Below are 20544 nucleotides of genomic sequence, written 5' to 3'. Positions count from 1 at the left end.
GTCTGGAGAGCGATCGATGGGCGGCACAGGCAGAAAGGCGTTAAAATGACATCGTGAAAAAATGTCCGCCTCCCATTCCGTATGAAAGTGATATGTTTTTGTCTTCTTACTCGGTCCAACAACCGATGGTAATGTTAAACCTTTCCGGTTCTGGTCTCCGAACCTTGGTTGGGAGACACCGGGGAGATTGTTGTTCTCCAGGGCCGGAGGCTGCTCGTGTTAATTGATTAATCGCAATTAACACAATAATTTGACACCCATAATGTATATAATAAAGCACAAAGCTACTGCAGATAAATTCGTCAACAGACACATTTTAGTTTTGTGTTTTCCTCCCAGAATAACAGTAAATTATTATTACTACGTTATGAGATGGCATATCGGCACAGGATACGGTCAGGTGCGTTGCAGGCAACAAAACCGTGTCATCTTTCTTTGGCACTTTAAAATGTGTTATTTAAAAGTCAGATTAAGAATAGAACTGCTAAAACATGAACCACTTTCACTGTATTTAATCTGATATCTGAAGATAATATATGCAACGCATCTATAATGCTGTTTCATGTACACATTCTGCTGCCACATTGGGTAACAGAAAGGAAGAGAGTCAGATGTACTCTTCAATTAACAACCAAAAGTATTTATGTTTTTGTCTTTGTTAAAGTCTTTGTCTCCTCCCAACATTCACACTTTACTCTCCTTTTTTTCTTCACCTAACTTGAAGAAAAATATGTTGCTATGTTGCATGATGCTATCCATTCTCTGCCTCCACGGATCGATCCTTGAGCTCACAGCTCAGGTCCTCGATTCGGGCCACCACTCAGTCCCCAAATGCCCCAAAAAGCACTTTTAGATCCATTGCCAATTTATCAAGAACTTTGAAAGTTGCCATCTTGTAGACTTTCCAGTATACCAGGGCAACTCCCAGCCTAATTTGTAGCTACCCCACCACCAATAAGCCAAATACCTTCAATGTCCTCCACAGATAAGACCTCGAGACAGCCTGCCGTGAAGGTTCCATCTGGGCATGTCGGCTCCGTCGGGTTGCCTTTCTTCGATGAAACAATTTGATCAATCACACTAAGTCCTTTACAGAAGCGCAGCAGGCACCGTATCCAAGAAAAAAAGTCTGCGACGGACAGACGAGACAGAGATAGCTGTAGGAAGGCAGTAGCAGAAAGAAATGTGTCCATCTGCTCCAAAGGCCAGAAGAAAAAGTATATGTGTATGGCAATAAAAAAACACAATAACCTCAACAACAGTGTTATTACCCTCGCCGAAGGGGAGGCGAGGGTATTGCAATTGGGTCCGTTTGTTTGTATGTTTGTCTGTTTGTTTGTCTGTCCGAGCGCATAACTCAAAAACTAGTAACCCAATCGACTTGAAAGTTTTACACAAGCAAGGTTCTGTCTGTGGCTGTGTTGATCCGGATCTGGATCCAGATTCTAGAATTATTTTTACATCTGGAATTGTGCCTCTGCCACTTTAAGAGGGAGGGACACGAATGGCATGATGGGAAAAAGAGTCCAGAAGGAGTCTTGTAGTACGTTCCGGAGCAGCAAGCTAGAGCAGGTTTGGCCCCTCTGATCCGGAAGCCCTGTTTACTGTCTCACAAGATCCAATAGTCTATTGGAAGTGGGGCCTGCAATCTCTGATTGTCTTTCTAGTTGTTTATTGATTATAGCATGTTACCAGTCTCAGCATTTAATGTAGCAGGCTTTTTTTTTTTTTTTTTTATAAGAGTGGTGTAGGGAATTTCCGTATTAGATGGGATTCCACAACGTGATTACATGCTCATTGAATACGCACCCATGATGGAGAACAAGAACCGAAAGAGGGGTTAGAAATCCCTTACAGTGGTAACTATTTTTATTTTAATTTTGCCCGGAGATGTCTTTCTCTTACATGATCACCTACAGCTGAGCAAAAAACGTCCTCAAATTATGTGTTTGTTATTTCAGTGCTTTCAGAGACTTTCAAATTGTAATTTGTGCATCTCTTTCCTCCTTGCCCCGGTTCTGCTCTCCTGTCCAGGCCTGTTCCAAAGGGCCATAGCCCAGAGCGGCACAGCGCTGTCCAGCTGGGCAGTCAGCTTCCAGCCGGCTAAGTATGCCCGTATGCTGGCCCGAAAGGTGGGCTGCAACCTGGAGGACACGGTAGAGCTGGTGGTGTGCCTTCAGAGAAAACATTATAAGGAACTAGTGGATCAAGACATCCAACCAGCCCGCTACCACATCGCCTTTGGCCCTGTCATTGATGGAGATGTTATACCTGATGATCCTCAGATACTCATGGAGCAAGGTATCTGTTTATATTACAGTCACCAATTTCTATCCAAAAATGTTATATATTTAACTGCCATCTGTAAACTCTTTTTAAGGTGAATTCCTCAACTATGATATCATGCTTGGAGTCAACCAGGGGGAGGGCCTTAAATTTGTTGAGCTCATTGTGGACAACGAAAATGGCGTTCAGGCAAACGACTTTGACTATGCCGTGTCCAGCTTTGTGGATGACCTGTATGGCTACCCAGAGGGTAAAGACATTCTCCGAGAGACCATCAAGTTCATGTACACAGACTGGGCTGACAGGCACAACCCGGAGACGCGCCGGAAAACACTGCTGGCCCTTTTTACCGATCACCAGTGGGTGGCACCGGCTGTTGCCACAGCTGACCTGCACTCTAGCTTTGGGTCACCAACATACTTTTATGCCTTCTACCACCACTGTCAAACAGAACAGGTTGGTCTGTGGCTTTATGGGTATATATGTGAATTAACAAGGCAAAGCTCAGTCAGGTTATTTCCCAACTCTCATCTCTCCTGGGTGGTGACCAAGATTTAGGAATTAGTTAGTCTGTAAACTTTTGAGTTATGTTGCTAACAGACAGACATACAAACTGATATATTAACAATGCCTTGGAAGAGGTAATGAATGAATGGATGAATCAATGATTGTATGAATAAATGAATGAAGGATTTAATGAATACATTAATGAATGAGTTTTAACTCCTCATTCAAAGTTACAATTATAGCATAGTTGTGCATATTCTGTCTTGGTTTGATGCACAAGGCGGATTAGCTGAATAATGAGCCACATGTGGTTGACAAAACAACGATACAGTGTGTGGTACCATAGCCACATCCAGCAAAGACAAGTCCTTCCAGTGTTTTCCATCTGTAATGCAACTGTACTAATAAGGCTATGATTTCCTCTGTGCTCATTAGGTGCCACCATGGGCAGATGCAGCACATGGAGATGAGATCCCTTATGTGTTTGGCCTTCCAATGATTGGACCAACAGAGCTGTTTCCATGCAACTTCTCCAAGAACGATGTGATGCTCAGCGCTGTGGTGATGACCTACTGGACAAATTTTGCAAAAACCGGGTATGATGAATTGAGAAATGGTTAAACTCGTTTCAATGGGACAGTACTCAAGATTCAAGATACTTTATTGTCATTATGCGAGCATAATAAAATTGTGAGAAGGCCCACGGCTTTAGGCACACATCATAACATAAACTAAATTCTCTCTCTTAAGAAACAATATATATACACACAGAGAGAGTGAGAATCACAGGCAGTAGTGCAAAATAGCAGCAGCAGCAGCAACAGGGCCGGCATAAAGCATCCCAGATCGCTACGAGGGAACGACTGCTTTTACAGCCCGGGGGAAGTAGCTGTTCCTGAGCCTCGTAGTGCTGCTTCTTATTGTCCTGAACCGCCTCCCTGATGGGAGCGGGACAAACAGTTTGTGGCCCGGGTGGGTGGGGTCTGTGGAGATGCGTCTGGCCCTCCTCTGGACTCTGGAGGTGTAAACAGAGTCCAAATCAGGCAGACGGTGACCCACAATCCCCTGAGCTGTCCTCACCACCCGGGATAGGTCCTTCCTGTCCTGCGCCGTGCAGCTGCCGTACCACACAGTCGCACTGAGACACAGGATGCTCTCTATCGTGGCCCGGTAAAAGTTTGCAAGCAGCACAGAGGAGAGTCCAGCCCGCTTCAGCTTCCTGAGGAAGAAGAGCCGTTGCTGGGCCTTCTTCACCAGGTGTCTGGTGTTGAGTGTCCAGGAGAGGTCAGAAGAGATGTGGATGCCCAGGAATTTAATGTTCTCCACACGCTCCACTGCTTCCCCTCGTATGCACAGGGGGGCGTGTTCAGTCTTCCTGGACCTCCTGTAGTCCACTATGACCTCCTTGGTCTTGCTGGTGTTCAGAACAAGGCTGTTCCCTGAGCACCACAGCATCAGGTTCTGGACCTCCTCTCTGTAGTGGGTCTCACCATGTTTGTGGAGTGGATGGCAGAGCAGTCGTGGGTGAAGAGGGTGAAGAGAGCAGGGCTGAGAACGCAACCCTGGGGGGTCCCAGTGTTCAGGATCAGAGGGGAGGATGTGGTGTCTCCTATCCTCACCACCTGGGGCCGGTTGCTGAGGAAGTCCCTGACCCAGGAGCAGAGCGGTGGAGACAGTCCCAGGCTGTGGAGCTTCAGGGCCAGCATGTCCGGTGGGACGGTGTTAAAAGCTGAACTGAAGTCCACAAACAGCATTCTGACGTAGGTGTTAGGCTGCTCCAGGTGAGTCAGGGCCGAGTGAAGTGTCAGCGAGACGGCGTCCTCCGTGGAGCGGTTCCCCCTGTAGGCGAACTGCAGGCTGTCCAAGCCAGCAGGGACGGCGTCCTTGATGTGTTTAAGGAGGATCCTCTCGAAGCACTTCATCACCACCGGAGTCAGAGCAACAGGGCGGTAATCGTTGAGGCAGGCGATGGATGACTTCTTGGGTACCGGCACAATGATGGAGGACTTAAGTCAGGCAGGGACGGTGGACAGCTGCAGGGACAGGTTGAAAATGTCCAGTAAAACCCCTGCCAGTTGGTCAGCACACGTCTTCAGTGTCCGGCCTGACATGCCATCTGGTACCGCTGCCTTGTTGATGTTGATCCTCCTCAGGGCTGAGGAGACCCGGTGCAGCTGCAGGACGAGCGGCTGATGCTGCACCTCAGGCTGGGGCAGATCCACAGTCCTTCTGCTGCTGGAGAGTCGAAGCGTGAGAAGAATCTGTTCAGGGTGTCAGGCAGGGTGGAGTCGTGGCTGGCGTGCTGGTCCCTGCGTTTGTAGTCCGTCACAGCCCTGATGCCTTTCCACATGTCACGTGGGTTATTGTTCTCAAAGTGCTCCTCAATGTGCTGCTTGTATCTGTGCTTTGCCTGCTTGATGCCTCTTTTTAGCTCACTTCCTGCCCTGCTATAGGCCAGCTGGTCTCCAGCTCTGTAGGCTGCATCCCGGGCTCTGAGCAGAAGCCGCACTGTGCTGTCCACCCACGGTTTCTGGTTAGGAAAAACTGTGATCGTCTTTGTGGGAAGGACAGCATCAGTGCGGAAGTGGATACAATAAAGCACAGATGACGTGTACTCCTCAAAATCTGCATCCTCTTTGAATACATCCCAGTCCGTGTGCTCAAAACAGTCCTGCAGGGCTGAGGAAGCCTCCTCAGTCCAGACCTGCACGGTCCTGGTGGTGGGTTTAGTCCTGCAGATCAGCGGTTTATATGCGGGGATCAGGTTCACTGAGATGTGGTCAGACATACCCAGGTGGGGGGCTGCTACAGCCTTGTAGGCCCCCGGGATGTTGCAGTAGACCTGATCCAGAATGTTGTGTTCTCTGGTGGGGAAGGTGATGAATTTGTGGAATTTGGGGAGCACAGCTTTCAGTTCCACGTGGTTAAAGTCTCCAGCTACAATCACAGCGGCCTCTGGATTAGCGTCCATCTGGCTGCTAACCAGGTGGTACAGCTCCTCCAGCGCTAGCTTAGCATTAGCACGTGGTGGTATGTAGGCCGCTACGATCACAGCAGAGCTGAGTTCTCTAGCCAGTTTAAACGGTCGGCATTTCACTGCAAGATATTCCAGGTCGGGGGAGCAGAATGTTCCGATCACGTTCGTAGCAGAACACCACGAGTTGTGAACGTACAGCGCCAAACCTCCGCCTTTGGCCTTGCCTGAAGCTGCAGTCCGGTCGGCGCGGAGCAGCGAGCGGCCCGCTAGCTCCACCGCTGCGTCGGGGATGTTGGCGTCCAGCCAGGTCTCGGTGAAGATCGCCACGCAGCTATCGGTCCACTTTGAGACGATCCTCAGCCGTATTTCGTCCATCTTGTTGACGAGCGACCTGGCGTTGGCGAGGAAGATGCTGGGTAGCGCCAGCCTGTGTGGGTTAGCATGTAGCCTAGCACGCACGACGCCCCGCTTACCCCCCTTTTGTTTACGGTATCTTCTTCGCCTCCTCGGCCACAGCGGTGGGATAGTGGGGGGGCTCCAATGTTCGCTGGAGCTTGGGAGGGATAAAGTCCAAAATAGACGGTAATCCACCCTGGTTTTTCCCCAATTCCCACAGTTCAGCACTTCCATACTGAATGAGGGCCTGGATTCTCAGAATAGGCGCAAATATAAACAAAAATACAAAAACAAGCACGAAAAGCCAGGAGCCTCGGGCCGCAGCGTGTGTACGCGCCGCCATTCCGGAAACGGAAAAAAAAAAAAAAAAAAAAAAGATTGACCATTCCATCATATCTCTGGTGAAGCCTGCCGCCAGTTCAGATGTACAGAAGGATAAGTCTATCAGCTGTGTAACAGAAGTGTATTTGTCATAAATCATGATGCAACCTTTCATGTCAGTGTAAAGGACTATACTATTTATACAGTATTTCTGTATTATAAAAAAAGTCTTACATTTTCTTACATTTCTCATGCGGCATAAGACAGCTAAAGTTAGAATAAATCTATGTGCAAGTTCATTCAGCTGGATAAGGCTAAGAATATTTTTCTGCTGATCACTGTTTTAATGGCTTGGAAATCAGACATTGTCATGCTAGTGACAAGAAACCCAAGAACTGGCAGGAGCTACTGTGGTTTTAGGCATTTCATAATACAAACCATGGCATTTATTGAAGAAAACTGGCATGCAAACTAAGAAGGGAGGATGAAGACTTAAATGCAAGCTCGACACAGCTGAAACTAATCTATAATTGTGCACTGACACCATCTGTAGTCCCAGAGTCATTTTGGTAGAGCCTTTATTTTATATATATAGATTGCTTTATTGACAACAGTTCTTGCAGCCCAGTGCAACAGGAGCAGGATCCGGTCCAGGGAACGTAATCCCATCTAGATTCTAGCTAATGTGAATCCTTGAAACAAAAGTTTAACTTTTGAGCAGCATTATATCTGGACGTGGAAGAATTGCCCGATTTCTTAGTGACGTCCTGGGACTGTATTGGCACAACAGCATGTACAAGGTAAAAGGCCAATTTGTCACCTCCTGTAAGGAAGCTGAAACTGAAGCTTGGGCATCAATGGACGGTCAAAAATATTCTGATACCAAGCAAAGTATTTGTATTCAGAGAAAGACCTGGATTATTCTAGAGTGGCCATTACAGCCATGTGACTTCAATCTCATAGAAAATCAATCTCAAAACGCGAAACTAAAATAAAATAAATTAAATAAGCTGGATTACTGGAAGTCAACGCTGGAATGGCTCTGATATCATCGATCAGCGTCACTGTCACGGGCCGAGGCAGGAAAGAACCCAAACGCACGACAGATCTGGAGGGGCAGGCAGGGGTAAGGTCCAAACAACAGGCAGGCGTCACAAACCAGGAAATCCAAACAGCCGGGCAGACAGATCCCAAGAGGCAGGCGAAGAAGCAGAGTCCAGGAATCAGGCAGGGTCGGTACACGGGAGGTCAGTCTGAAGTGCTGGAAAGTAGAACGCATCACTGACAGGGGTGTGGTGTGTGAGCAGTATATGTAGCGGCAGGGCTGATTGCTTTTTTTCTTTTCTTTACCTGCTTACCGCCGTTGAGGGCTGTGCACACCGCAGTGAACACACAACATGGACAAACAAAAAGTGACAAATACAGTGTTCTGAGAAGAAAGTGCGATGGATTTATTTGTGCTCCTTAATTCTACCCCTTCCATCCAATCATCACCAAGAGTTGTCCCAATACACCAGGTTCACATCCGTCTCTAGAGGAAAGTATGGATCACCAAGTTCTCAGGAGATCTGAGGAAAAAGAGAGAGAGCCTAGTGAGAGCCACACACTGACCCAGCAACCTCCACTGACTCAGAGATCTGTGTGCAGGGTTGACTCTCTAAACGAGTGTTGATAGGTGCTGCAGTGGTGGATGGCATGCGTGAAGAACGGGGCAGCCATCCCGGACCCAACAATGGCAACATGAGCCCCCAGATCACCCCAAGCAGCCACAGCAACCCGAGAACAAATACCATGGCCCCATCAGAGCCACACGCAGAAGAACCACCCCAGGGCCCGGTTGCGACCTACACCAACACAGCCGACGAAACCTAGGCCAGCGCAGTGGCACGGGGCACAGCGGGCCGGCCTGGCACCCCACCAGCACGCAACACCACTCCCCCCACAACCACCCGCACCCCCACAACCACCTGCTAAGGTGGTGAGTTAAGAGGCGCAGCACATGAGGCCCCAGCCAACCAGGCGGGGGGAGGAGGGAGCCCGACCGTAGTCCCCAGCCTCACCCATCCCACCCACAGGTGTCAGAGGGCCCAACCATGCACAGGGCCCGGATCGAGCGCCGCCCCCGACGCATCCCACCCATCCCCCATAATCCAGCCCCCAGGAAGGAGGGAGCCGCGAGGCCCCGGCGGGAGGCAGGATGCCGGAAGAGGAGAGGCGGGGAGAGAGGGGAAAGGGGGAGACCACGATGGGAGAGAAGGGGAGGCTAAGGACAAGGGAGAGGGGCGAGGGGGAGGCAGGACAGGAGACGAGACCAAGGAGAAGAGGGCGAGTGGGGGACGGGGAGGGTGGAGGAGAGAGGTCAGGTAGGAGGGAGGGGAGGTGAGGGGGCCATGGCCACGCCAGGTCACCAGCCGGACCCGGGCCGCTACTACCAGCAGAGGAGTGACAGACTGCGCCAGCTCAGTGCCATTCCGAACGCATGGGCCAGCACCCCGGCATGGCAACCTAGCGGAACACCGGCGGTCGCCCGAGAAGCATGCGCCACCCAGCAGAGACCAGAGGAGCCGGGCCGCACATATCAAGCCACGGGGACAGCCCCTGAAGAGTTAGCCCAGCATGCAACAGCCCCGGAGATCAACCATCCTTGTGTGAAGAACATTGAGCTGGAGACTGGAGCTGAAACATAGAAAGTTAGAATGGCTGGGAGGTGATGTATTTCTGAGGTCCACTCGGTCCTGGAGACAGAAACCGGGTTCCTAAATGAAAACAGAAACAAGATGAGTCATGCAAAAAAAATGTAAGCAGCATCACCATTTACATCGTTGTGGTGGCTTTCGCTAGCAGGCAGAATCAGGTTGCAATATTTATATTTAATGATTTAATAAAAGGAGACCAACTTTCTGTAAAATATTTCAAATATGTTTTATTTATTTTTTTGGAAGCAGAGATTTTCTCCATTGATATGTGTTCTATGAGGAGGTTCAACCAATGGTTGATGTTTAAAGACTGTTTATTCTTCCAGTTAATGAGGATTGTTTCCTTGGCAATGGCGAGGGCTGCGAGTGTGGGGTGCGTATGTTTCTTAGAAATAACGATTTCTGCCAGGTCACCGAGTAGACACGTAATCGGAGATAAAGGGAACGTACAATCCAAGATGGACGACAGTTTATGTAATACTGCGACCCAGAAATCCTGGACGGGTGAGCACAACCACATGGCATGGAAATAAGTGGCAGAAGTATTTTGCGAGCATTGAGAACAGATGTCAGATTCGGAGAAGCCCATTTTCTTCATCATATACTGAGTAATGTGTGTTCTATGAAGGATCTCACTGGATGAGTTGAAGATTTCTGTGTTTTGTCATTTTAAATGCATTTTCACAGATTTGTGTCCAAAAGTCATGATCTAAGGTTAGTGACAGATCCGTCTCCCATTTTGAGATGGGAAGAAATATCGTATCTGTGCTTGAGAGTAGTTTATAAATCTTAGAAAGGGTCTTTTTAACTGTCGGGGAAATCTTTGTGACTTCCATAACAAATACAGGTGGCTGAGGCGGGCCCCGGAGCGTTGGAATTCTTTTCTTAATTGTATTCTTTACCTGAAGATAGTGAAGGAAATTTCCGATTCCGAGTTCATATTTTTGGAACCATTTTGTAGATGACATAAACGTATTGTCATGAAAGAGATGATGGAGTTGAGAGATTCCCTTCTGTTCCCACATACCTACATGGAAAGGTTGATTGCTGGCCTGAAAGTCAGGGTTATTCCAGATTGGAGAGAACATGCAGGGTTCCAGTTTGGAGTTTGTCATTTCTAACGCTTTCCACCAGGCGGACAAGGTGGAAGAAATCATTGGGTTTTTAAAACAGTTATGCCGTTTGATGGTTGTTGTGATAAAGGGGAGATCTGTGAGTCTAATATCCTTGCAGTCCTTCTGTTCCAATTCTAACCAGTAATTAGAGTCTCTATTAGGGTGCATCCATAGTACAAGATATTGTAGCTGGTTAGCCAAGTAATAATTCATAAAATGTGGCCTTCCAGGCCTCCTTTAGATTTACTCCTCTGAAGGGTAGATAGACTAATTCTTGCTTTTTTATTTTTCCAGTAGAATTTGGTGATGGCTGAATCCAACGACTGGAAGCAGTTGGAAGTTGGTTTAAACGGAATCATTGAAAATAAATAATTGATTTGTGGTAAAATTTTCATTTTGATGGTGGCTATTCTTCCCAGAAGGGATATCGGGAGGTTATTCCGACGCTTCAGATCACTGCTGATTTTATCCAGAAGTGGGGTGAAGTTTAATTTGGTTAACTCGGAAAACTTGAAATATTTATGCCCAGTTATTTTAAATTGCCCGTAGGAAAGGAGTAGTTTGGGTCCTGGTCTGCAGGGTTCCATGACTTTTCTGTAATGGGAAGTAATGTTGATTTTGTCCAATTGATGGAATAGTCTGAAAGTTGTGAAAATTTAGCTATCAACTTAAATACTTCCTGCAGCGAAGCCGAGGGTTCTTGTAAATAAAGCAAGACGTCATCAGCATATAAATTAATTTTGTGTTCTGACACCGCAGCATTGATTCCCTTGAGCAGCACTGCTGCTGCTAGGGGTTCAATAAATATTGCAAATAATAAAGGAGAGAGTGGGCAGCCCTGCCTGGTACCTCTCTGCAAGGTGAAGCTCTGTGAGGTAATCCCGTTGGTGGTTACGGTCGCTTTGGGAGAGTTATATAATACCGACACCCAGTGTATAAATGACTCTCCATAACCAAGCTTGTGTAGGACGGCAAAGAGGAAGGACCAGCTAACTCTATCAAAGGCTTTTTCTGCGTCCAGCGATACAACCACTGCCTTTTTTCCAAATCGCTGCGACATACTGATCAGATTTAGCACTCTTCTGATATTGCTGGTGGAATGTCGACCTCTAATGAATCCTGTTTGGTCGCTGTGAATTACAGACGGGATCACTGTCTCCAGCCTGGATGCGAGACAGCGGAGCTTCCAGAATGTTCTTATACTCAGTTGATAGTTGAGGCATATTCAGATTACTGAGAAATGCCTCAATATCCTCCGGGTTGGGTTTATTAGCTGCTGAATACAAGTTGTGGTAGAACGTGTAAAATATATGATTGATTTCTTCTGGTGATTGCGTGCACTCACCATTTAACCCTTTAATTGCTGTTATGAGAGATCTTTCTCTGTTACGTTGGAGTTGATTCGCCAGAAACTTGCCTGATTTGTTATTATATTCAAAGTCGTTGTATCTCAGTTGTTGTAATATGAACTCTGTTTTCTTTGATAATATATCATCTCGTTTTAGTTTTGTGTTTTGTAGTTCAATCCACGTTTGATTGCTTGAGTTTGCTGCGTAAGCATCGGTTAATACTTTAATTTTCTCATATTTCCTTTTCCATTTTCTGTTCCTGTTTTTTTTTGTAAGAGGCATATGATATAATTTTGCTTCTGATTACAGCTTTCCCTGCTTCCCAGAGTAAAGACGGAGAAGAGTTTGGAGAGTCATTTGTTTCCAGATAGTCTGCCCGCTCTCTTCTTATGACCCTATCAAATTCTGCATCTTTAAGCAAAGAGGTGTTAAAGCGCCACGTTGACGGGGGTTCAAAGGTCGCTGCGATTTGTAAGCTGAGCGTAACCGGAGCATGATCGCTGATAATTATAGGGTTAATTTTAGTAGAAATATTCTCAATCACAGAATTATTTGTGAGAAAATAATCAATTCTTGAGAATGAACGTTGCACAGAAGAAAAGAACGTGTATTCCCTCTTCATTGGATTTTTTAATCTCCAGCCGTCGCCAAGGCAGGGCTGATTGCTGATGTGGTGCAGGTGATGACGGGAACACAGGTGACGGGGATGACCTGATTGCCAAAGCACCGGGAGAGGGGAAGACAGGGAGAGATAGTGGGGAAATTACACCGGCCCGCCTAAAGGTGTGACAGACACCTTTAAGGAGCTGCTAATTTAATTGTGTGTTTATATTTCCCCACTATTAACTCACTTTGTTGACCAGTTACTATAAAACGGATTTATGAACTGCAAAGTTTCATTGGTATGCTTTGCAGATCTACTCTGAATATCTTCAAATACTTTTCTAATTAATTGCTATAGCCTGAAGAGGGACATTCTCGATTTGACAAAATTACAATTCTCTCTTCTCCCCTTCTGTCTCTGTTGCCTTTTCGCATATAGTCATGGAGGTAATTGTTTTTCCAGAGCGTAGTAGAGGGACATTGGATTTTTTTTGTTCACTGCCCCGGAGGCCTTAGGGGACCAGAAAGGCACTAATGATCTACATATATAACCCCAAATTGACATGAAGTGCAGGGTACCTGGAAGATTTATGCCACTAATTTGAATGGTTAAGCATGTTCCTGATGAGGTCTGGCTGGCTCCGCATGCCGGCCTCAGACAATGGGGAGCTCAGTGGGTCTGAATGGGCCCAATAGATCACGTGCCTCGCTCTGGCTAGCTTGGATTAAGTGCAAGTGGGTATATTTGGCAGATGATCTCATGCTCTGGGTGCTATTTATGTGAGAGGGGGTATTTATATTTAAAATGTATCCCTGTTATTATGGCTTAACTCTGTTGTTTACCATAGATCAGGGGTGTCAAACTCATCTTCTCCAAGAGCCACATTAGCATTATGTTTGCCCTCCAAAAGCCAAATGTAAATCGTAAGACAGTAAAAAAATGTAACTAAATGTAAATCATAAGTATGAACCAACGTTTGTGATAGCTAGCTACATATGGAGCTGTCCAGTGCTGATCCTGAGCGCCATATGTCGTCGGGGTCAACATTTCAGCACATGCTGAAAAAAACAAAAAAGTTCAAATAACTTTCAATCGTCACCGCCAGAAGATTATTTATTTCCTGACTGCAGCGTGTTGCTATTTTTATTGCCATGTTGCGGAATTTTTCCGTTTGATACTCAAGTTACAAACATTGAATATTCAATTGTATAGTTGTAACAATATATGGATAGATTATTGCTGTTATTATAACATAAAACCTTTCAATTGATCAGGTTAAGAAAACCACATTACTCCATCAATAATCAAACTTATTCAAGTAAATCATTCATTGTCCCAACCGCTTATTCAGTTATCGGGTCGCGGGCCAAGCTGGAGCCAATCCCAGCAGTCAATGGGTGAGAGGCGGGGCTACACCCTGGACAAGGGCAACACAGAGACAGACAACCAGCCACACACACACTCACACCTACGGACAATTTAGTGTAACCAATCAGCCTAGGCTGCATGTTTTTGGTGGTGGGAGGAAGCCGGAGAACCCGGAGAGAACCCATGCAGACACGGGGAGAACCCGGAGAGAACCCACACAGACACGGGGAGAACCCGGAGAGAACCCACACAGACACGGGGAGAACCCAGAGAGAACCCACACAGACACGGGGAGAACCCAGAGAGAACCCACGCAGACACGGGGAGAATATGCAATGGCCACAGATCGGAGACGAACCCGCGACCATCTTGCTGCGAGGCAACAGTGCTACCACTGCGCCACCGAGCCACCTCGAGTGAATCATATTAAATAATAAATAAAGAAAATATATTAACTTTGTTCAAAACACTTTTGTCACAGTTGAGAGGGGCAGAACTGCAGTACAACCAACAAATGATGGCTCAAATGTGTGGCAGATGCAGCATTTTACAAAAACAAATATCTGCACACAGCTCTCGGGGGGCACAAAAATGACTTGGAGGGCCACATTTGGCCCCCGGGCCCTGAGTTTAACACATGTGCCATAGCACCTCCTGGTATTCAAACATCAAAATGTCCCTGAAAACCAGGCTCCAAACCTCCCAAAACAAACGGATTCGGCTACTCCTCAATCTGGGGCCCATGACCCACCTTCTTCCTGGACATTTTGCTAGCTTAAAATGGCTCAGGATAGAAGACAGGGTTAAACAGCTCAAAATGGGATTGGCATTTAAAATACTCAATGCAGCTCTGCCCTCAGTCCCCTCAATCCCTGCATACCTGAATAAACACCTCCACAGATTTAGTGACACCCACAGCCACAACACTAGAGGGAGCTCAAACAACAACCTGATTACCGCCTCCTATAGGACTAACATGGGTAAATCATCTTTTTACCATACTGCCCCCCAAGGGTGGAACGGTTTGACTCCCGCCCTCAAAACATGCACCTCTTTGGCCTATTTGTAATGTAATACATGCTACTGTGTGACTGTACTTGTACTCTAACATTCTATCTAGTAAATATATTCATCATCATCATCATGGCAGTTTGTTTTTGTTTTTTGTAGATTATCGAAAATAGTCACGCTAAAGTGTTTTGGAAATAACCAGCCTGGTTCAGCTGCTTCTTTATCTAAACATATTCCCGAGGAAGTTTCTCATTTATATGAGTTTTGTAGCATTTTTCACTTTCCTGTGAATTCTTCTTGAGTCCTGCCTTTTCTCTCTTCGTCAGAGACCCTAACCAGCCCGTCCCTCAGGACACCAAGTTCATCCACACCAAGCCCAATCGCTTTGAAGAAGTGGCATGGACACGTTACAACCAGAAAGACCAGCTGTACCTGCACATCGGCCTGAAGCCCCGCGTGAAAGAGCATTACCGTGCCAACAAGGTTCGGACAGATACGATCAAGCACTTTCTCTCTTTACACGTTTTCTGCTGATTAATGACAAAATCCCTTTTAACGATGAAGCTGCTTATTTTCAATTGGTTTGGTTTAGTGAAGTTAGTACTTTTACGGGTACAAAACAAATTACACTGGCACAAGAGTTTGCATACAGGTCCAAATATTCTTATACGGTATTAGAAAGCTTGCTGTCTGAGTAGTCAGCTGCGTGAGATAGTGATTGGATATATGTAGGGGCCGTGTAGCATGTGGAGAGAGCACAGGGTGAAGGCGTCGCCATGACCGGCACACCCGGAACAGTTGTTGGTGGGGTTGGTGCCTTGCTCATGGGAACCTCAGCAGTGGCCTCTCTCCAGTCACCAGTCCACACTCCATATTGTTGTCTGAATCAGTGACCCTCTGGTTCTCAACCCAAGTCCCAGCCCATCGAGCCACTGCTGCCCCACAAGATCAGATCAAAAAAAGACATATAATGTAGCCGCTGTAATAATCAGCTTAACTACAGACTAATGCTGACACATCCGCCTGATTGCTCTTATATGTGGATTTGAAAATCCAAGGGCAGCAACCACATGATAAGAGTGAAATAGCAGTTATAAATGTTCAACAATGGGAGCAGGATTTATATCTTTGTTAACCTGAGAAGGTGAGTCTTGGTTTTATGTCAGGCTGCAAAACACTTCATGTAGATTCCCTTTTATTCAGGTGAATTTTGACCGTAGCTACAAATCTGTCTCTCTCATATCTCTTGGATCTCTATTCGTTCTTTTTTTTAAACTTCATATTTTGTCTGTTCTCTTCAGGTGAACTTGTGGTTAGAGCTCGTCCCCCATCTGCATAGCCTGAATGAGGTCACCCAGCTCATACCCACCACGACTAAGGTTAGTTCCTAATCAGCAGTGGCGGGCGGTGCATTTTACACCTAGGCCTTCAGTGAAGTCCTACTTAGTCCGACTTGAATAAATGCCCCTAATAATACCATCATTTATGACACGGCTTTAGAAATAATGTACAAACACACACTTACGCACTACTGGGTGTTGCATCACCTCAATCGTGTACAACACGGGATATTTTTTCCGGAGCATTTAAAAATCAATAAACTGCATCAGCAAATAAAACTTACCACTATACGTGGTACTATCAAAGTTATAAATAAAAGGGAATTTAACATTATTTGTCCAAAACGTTTTAAAGTCCACCATGAATATAGGCAAGCTTTAAATTGCAAACTTGCAGTTTAATATAAGAGACTGCAACACAACGGCCATATTTGTCTCGTTGTGTACTTCCACTACAATCACACAACTGCACCGGCGCGCCACATTATTTACACACATTGCATTTACAGTATACCTGTGATTTTATTTCGTTATCATGTTAAATAAATAAAATGTTGGTACTCACCAAAACGGCTGTCCCGTTTGAAAACAAAATCCATTCTCCTTTCTTACAGTTCCTAAATCCAGTGTTGCTCCAAACATTAAATCGATCCCTTGCAAACAAAAGGCATTCCCAGCAGAACAATTTGCAGCGACTCTCAGAAGCTGCAAGCCAAAAGTTTGAAGCCTGGAAGTGGCGTACAAATGCTTTCCCCACCTCGGACAGGTTAGCTAGCTCTGGAGTTGGATGACGTCGGCTCACGAGAGCTAGCTTCTCTGTAAAGATCCGTCTTGAAAATGGCCTTTCAAGAATATCCACAACCAAATCCACACTTTCCCCTCCTTCGGCCATTGTGGGTTAAAAGCGCAGGAATAGTTTTATTTTCGGACGGTCGCGCCGTACCGATGTGCATTAGCTGATGATGCAATATGCATAGCGCTGCCCTCTCACACGGAGTATCCGATCACAGGCAGGAAGGCCTTACTTTCACCAACTCGTGATCTGATTGGCTATCGCAACTGTCTATCAACTCTAAGAGCCGATCACAGGACGCGTTATTGACTTGTAACGTGAGACAAGCAGGAAGGACCTGTTTCACTAACTCGTGATCTGATTGGCTATCGCAACTGTCTATCAACTCAACTCTACGAGCCCGTTCACTTACACAACACAGACGGCAAGCAGCCGCTGATTCTGAAGGTCTCGGACGGATAGTATTTGCCACTGGTATTATGAAATCTGCCTGGCAACACAAGCTAGCTGAATTCTGATTGGATAAAAACTCTCACCTAAAAATACATCACTGGAATATAATATGACATGAATGTGAAGAATATATATATATATATACATAAAATTAAATTAATTTTATCATAAATATGATCATGTATTCTTGAATTCTGGTTATGTTAGGCCAGCAGAGAAGGCCTTGCAGGCCCTGACCGCCCGCCACTGCTAATCAGTGATTACGCTGCTGAATAAAGTAGGACTGCTTCACAGTATATTCCTTTGGTCCCGTGCTGTTGTTGTGGTGGACATACTGTAAGCATTTTATTTATTTATTTTAAACACTATTTTTGATGAATGTAAAAAACAAAGGAAAAGGGGAAGCTAAACACATAAAAACCGAAGGCAGGATGACAAATCATAACTGATGTAGGAATTAATAAGAAATAAGACATTTGGGTTTAGAATAAAACAATATACAGTAGTCCCTCATTTTCCACGGGGGTTACGTTCTAAAAATAGCCCGCAATAAGTGAAATCCGCAATGTAGTCACCTTTATTTTATTTTATTATTATACATGTACATAAATGTTTTAAGGCTGTAAAACCCCTCACCACACACTTTTAACAGTCAGGCATTAATCTAAATAGATTGTTTCAGTATTATAGAATGAAACCAAAGATCAAAACCTTTTCAGAACTAAACATTTGTTTGAGAAATATAAATATATAGTATGTACAGTAAACGTTTTCCTGTTAATAATGTTAAGGCGTGCAGGTCGAGGAAAGAGCCGCTTGGAGTGCACGAGTAGAACAAATATTCTACTCGTGCTGTCTTTAGCCTCTCATGCTGCTTTATTGGATAGCTTAGCACAGCGGAACGGCAGCGGCTACATGTATCAACAGGAAGAAACAAAACCCAAAAGGGACGTGACGTTTATGCTCCTACAAAATAAAAGCCTCTTTTTACACAGAGAATAAGAGCGCTATAAAACAAACGCTTAACAAATAAACATGATAGCTTTTAGAAATAACGAATTTAATTTTAATGATCAACCTACGAGGTTGAACACATTAGAAATGATTAATAACGACTCACGCGTATTTCACAGTTCCTCCGACCGCACCTCTCCGTCCTTGCACCGCTTCAATGCGCGTTCAAGTGCAAAAAGAAATGTGAAAAATTGCATTAAAAAACTCCGCGAAGCAGCGGAAGATGAACTGCATTATATTGAGGGACTACTGTACTGTATATACCGTATATGTATATATATATACACTCATGCTTCTCATTTAGAATATACAAATACTATTGAGAGCCAATGTCAGCCATCTCTCTGCATCGTTACCATTGAAAGAATTTGAAAGATTTATAAAATGTTCATGAAAAAGGCCCACTTGTCTAGAGAATTCCTTGATTTACATCAAGACCCTCCCCAGATATATTTTGGCTACTAACTTAGTCACTAACAGACAGACAAGACCACCTCCCACCATCCATCCTCACATATCTGTATTTGCATCACACTATTCATACTTAAGGAATTTAAACTATTATTGTGTGACTTCTTTTTTTCATCACATTTAGACTTTTTTTCTGAGAAAAAACAAAAAAATAATGTTCTGGAAAGTTATAAAAATAAATAAATCTGCCCCACTCTGTATCCAAACCAAAATTTGCCTCCACATTTTACTGAATTTGACTTTGAATGTTTTTATTGTGCATACTCCTGTAAACAAACCTAAACAGACTTCAGTGTTTGAAATGTGTAAGGCGGTGGCTGCTTGGGTGGACGTCTCATTATACAGATCAACATGTGCTTGTACCAAGACGATTTAGCCTTTAATCATTGCTCTTCCATCTTCAGATCCCTCCCCCAGACGCTACCAATCGCACCCCTAAAACCAAAGTTCTGGTGACCAAGCGCCCGAATCTGGCTCCCTTCCCCACCGAGACCCAGAACAGCCACAACCAGCCCCACCTCGTGGACCAGCGTGACTACTCCACTGAGTTGTCAGTGACCATTGCTGTGGGAGCCTCGCTCCTCTTTCTCAACATTTTAGCCTTTGCAGCACTTTACTACAAGAAGGACAAGCGGCGGCATGATGTCCACCGGCGCTGCAGCCCCCAGCGGAGTGCTGCTAATGACCTGGCTCACACTCAGGAGGAGGAGATTATGTCCCTTCAGATGAAGCAGCACTCAGACCTGGACCGGGACTGCAGGGGCGTGGGCGACACTTTGCACCCTCACGACATGGTGCTGAGGACTGCCTGCCCGCCGGACTACACTCTGGCCATGAGGCGCTCACCAGATGATATCCCACTCATGACGCCAAACACCATCACCATGATTCCCAGCAGCATGGGGGGGCTTGCATCGCTCCACTCTTTCAATACCTTTCCCAGCAGCGGGCAGAACAACACCCTGCCCCACCCACACCCACATTCACACTCCACCACCAGGGTATAGCCCTGTGTACAAAATAGACAGGCAGGACTTTGATGGCTGAGGAAAGGCCTCTGCAGACGCAAGACTTGTTGCCATGCCAACAAAAGCAGAAATGTGAGCAGCTGACTCTGAGCCGCCAGACAACCATGGAATTTCACTGGAATGGAATGACTACATGTTAATATTTGAGAGAACATAGTCGAGGAACATCTCGGGGTTTGGACAGGAAGAAAGATAATTGTTTTTGTAAAAAAAAAAGAAAAAAGAAAAATACACTAAAACAAGATGATGATTTTTCTGATATTGCAGCAGAACATGTTTCAGTCAACGACCTTTTCTTTCTAGCGACAGATATAGCTTATGGGGTCTTTTACAAATGACTGCTCAACAGTATTATCTGGAAGCAGGACAGAGCATCAGCCATGTCCGAGAGGTGAGAAGAGAGAAGAATGTGTGAAAGAAAGAAAGGAGTGGCTTTCTTTGGTATCACGCTGCGGATTACTCCGTGCGTGGTGTCACAGAGAAGATACGGTGCGAGCCAACGTAGGCATGTGTTGACTTCATAAAGTCAGGCTATGTAAGATAATGCCAAACAGTTCTTTAAAAGAGTAAAGGAGGGACTGGATTATTCTTTATGGAAAAAGAAACCTTGTTGCACAACGGAACAATTGTGAGGGAAGAAATGTCACAGACACTTTCATCCATTTATATTTTGCGGAATGAAAACAATTTTATTGTATAGAACATATTTACATATCTAGATCTGTAGGCTAAGCACCAAGGCTGTTGAAGCCCTCTTCTCCTGGGGGCATCGATACTGCAAAATCTACCACCTGGACCTAAGCTGTGGGGAATGA

At 45.5% G+C, this 20544-nt stretch overlaps 1 protein-coding gene across 1 annotated transcript in view; it reads left to right on the top strand.

Moving 5' to 3' along the window:
• nlgn1 (neuroligin 1) overlaps positions 1-19708 on the top strand; it is a 374131-nt gene extending 354423 nt beyond the window's left edge. Inside the window, exons 5-10 of the mRNA XM_068743587.1 lie at positions 2035-2301; positions 2381-2742; positions 3229-3389; positions 14957-15113; positions 15932-16009; positions 19106-19708. Coding sequence (XP_068599688.1) covers positions 2035-2301; positions 2381-2742; positions 3229-3389; positions 14957-15113; positions 15932-16009; positions 19106-19708 — 1628 coding nt within the window. The remainder of the gene's footprint in view (positions 1-2034; positions 2302-2380; positions 2743-3228; positions 3390-14956; positions 15114-15931; positions 16010-19105) is intronic.
• Positions 19709-20544: the final 836 nt, after the last annotated feature.

Source organism: Brachionichthys hirsutus, chromosome 9 (genome assembly GCF_040956055.1).
Source record: "Brachionichthys hirsutus isolate HB-005 chromosome 9, CSIRO-AGI_Bhir_v1, whole genome shotgun sequence".
In the NCBI taxonomy this organism is placed as follows: Eukaryota; Metazoa; Chordata; class Actinopteri; order Lophiiformes; family Brachionichthyidae; genus Brachionichthys; species Brachionichthys hirsutus.
This window is presented reverse-complemented; position numbering and strand designations above follow the sequence as displayed.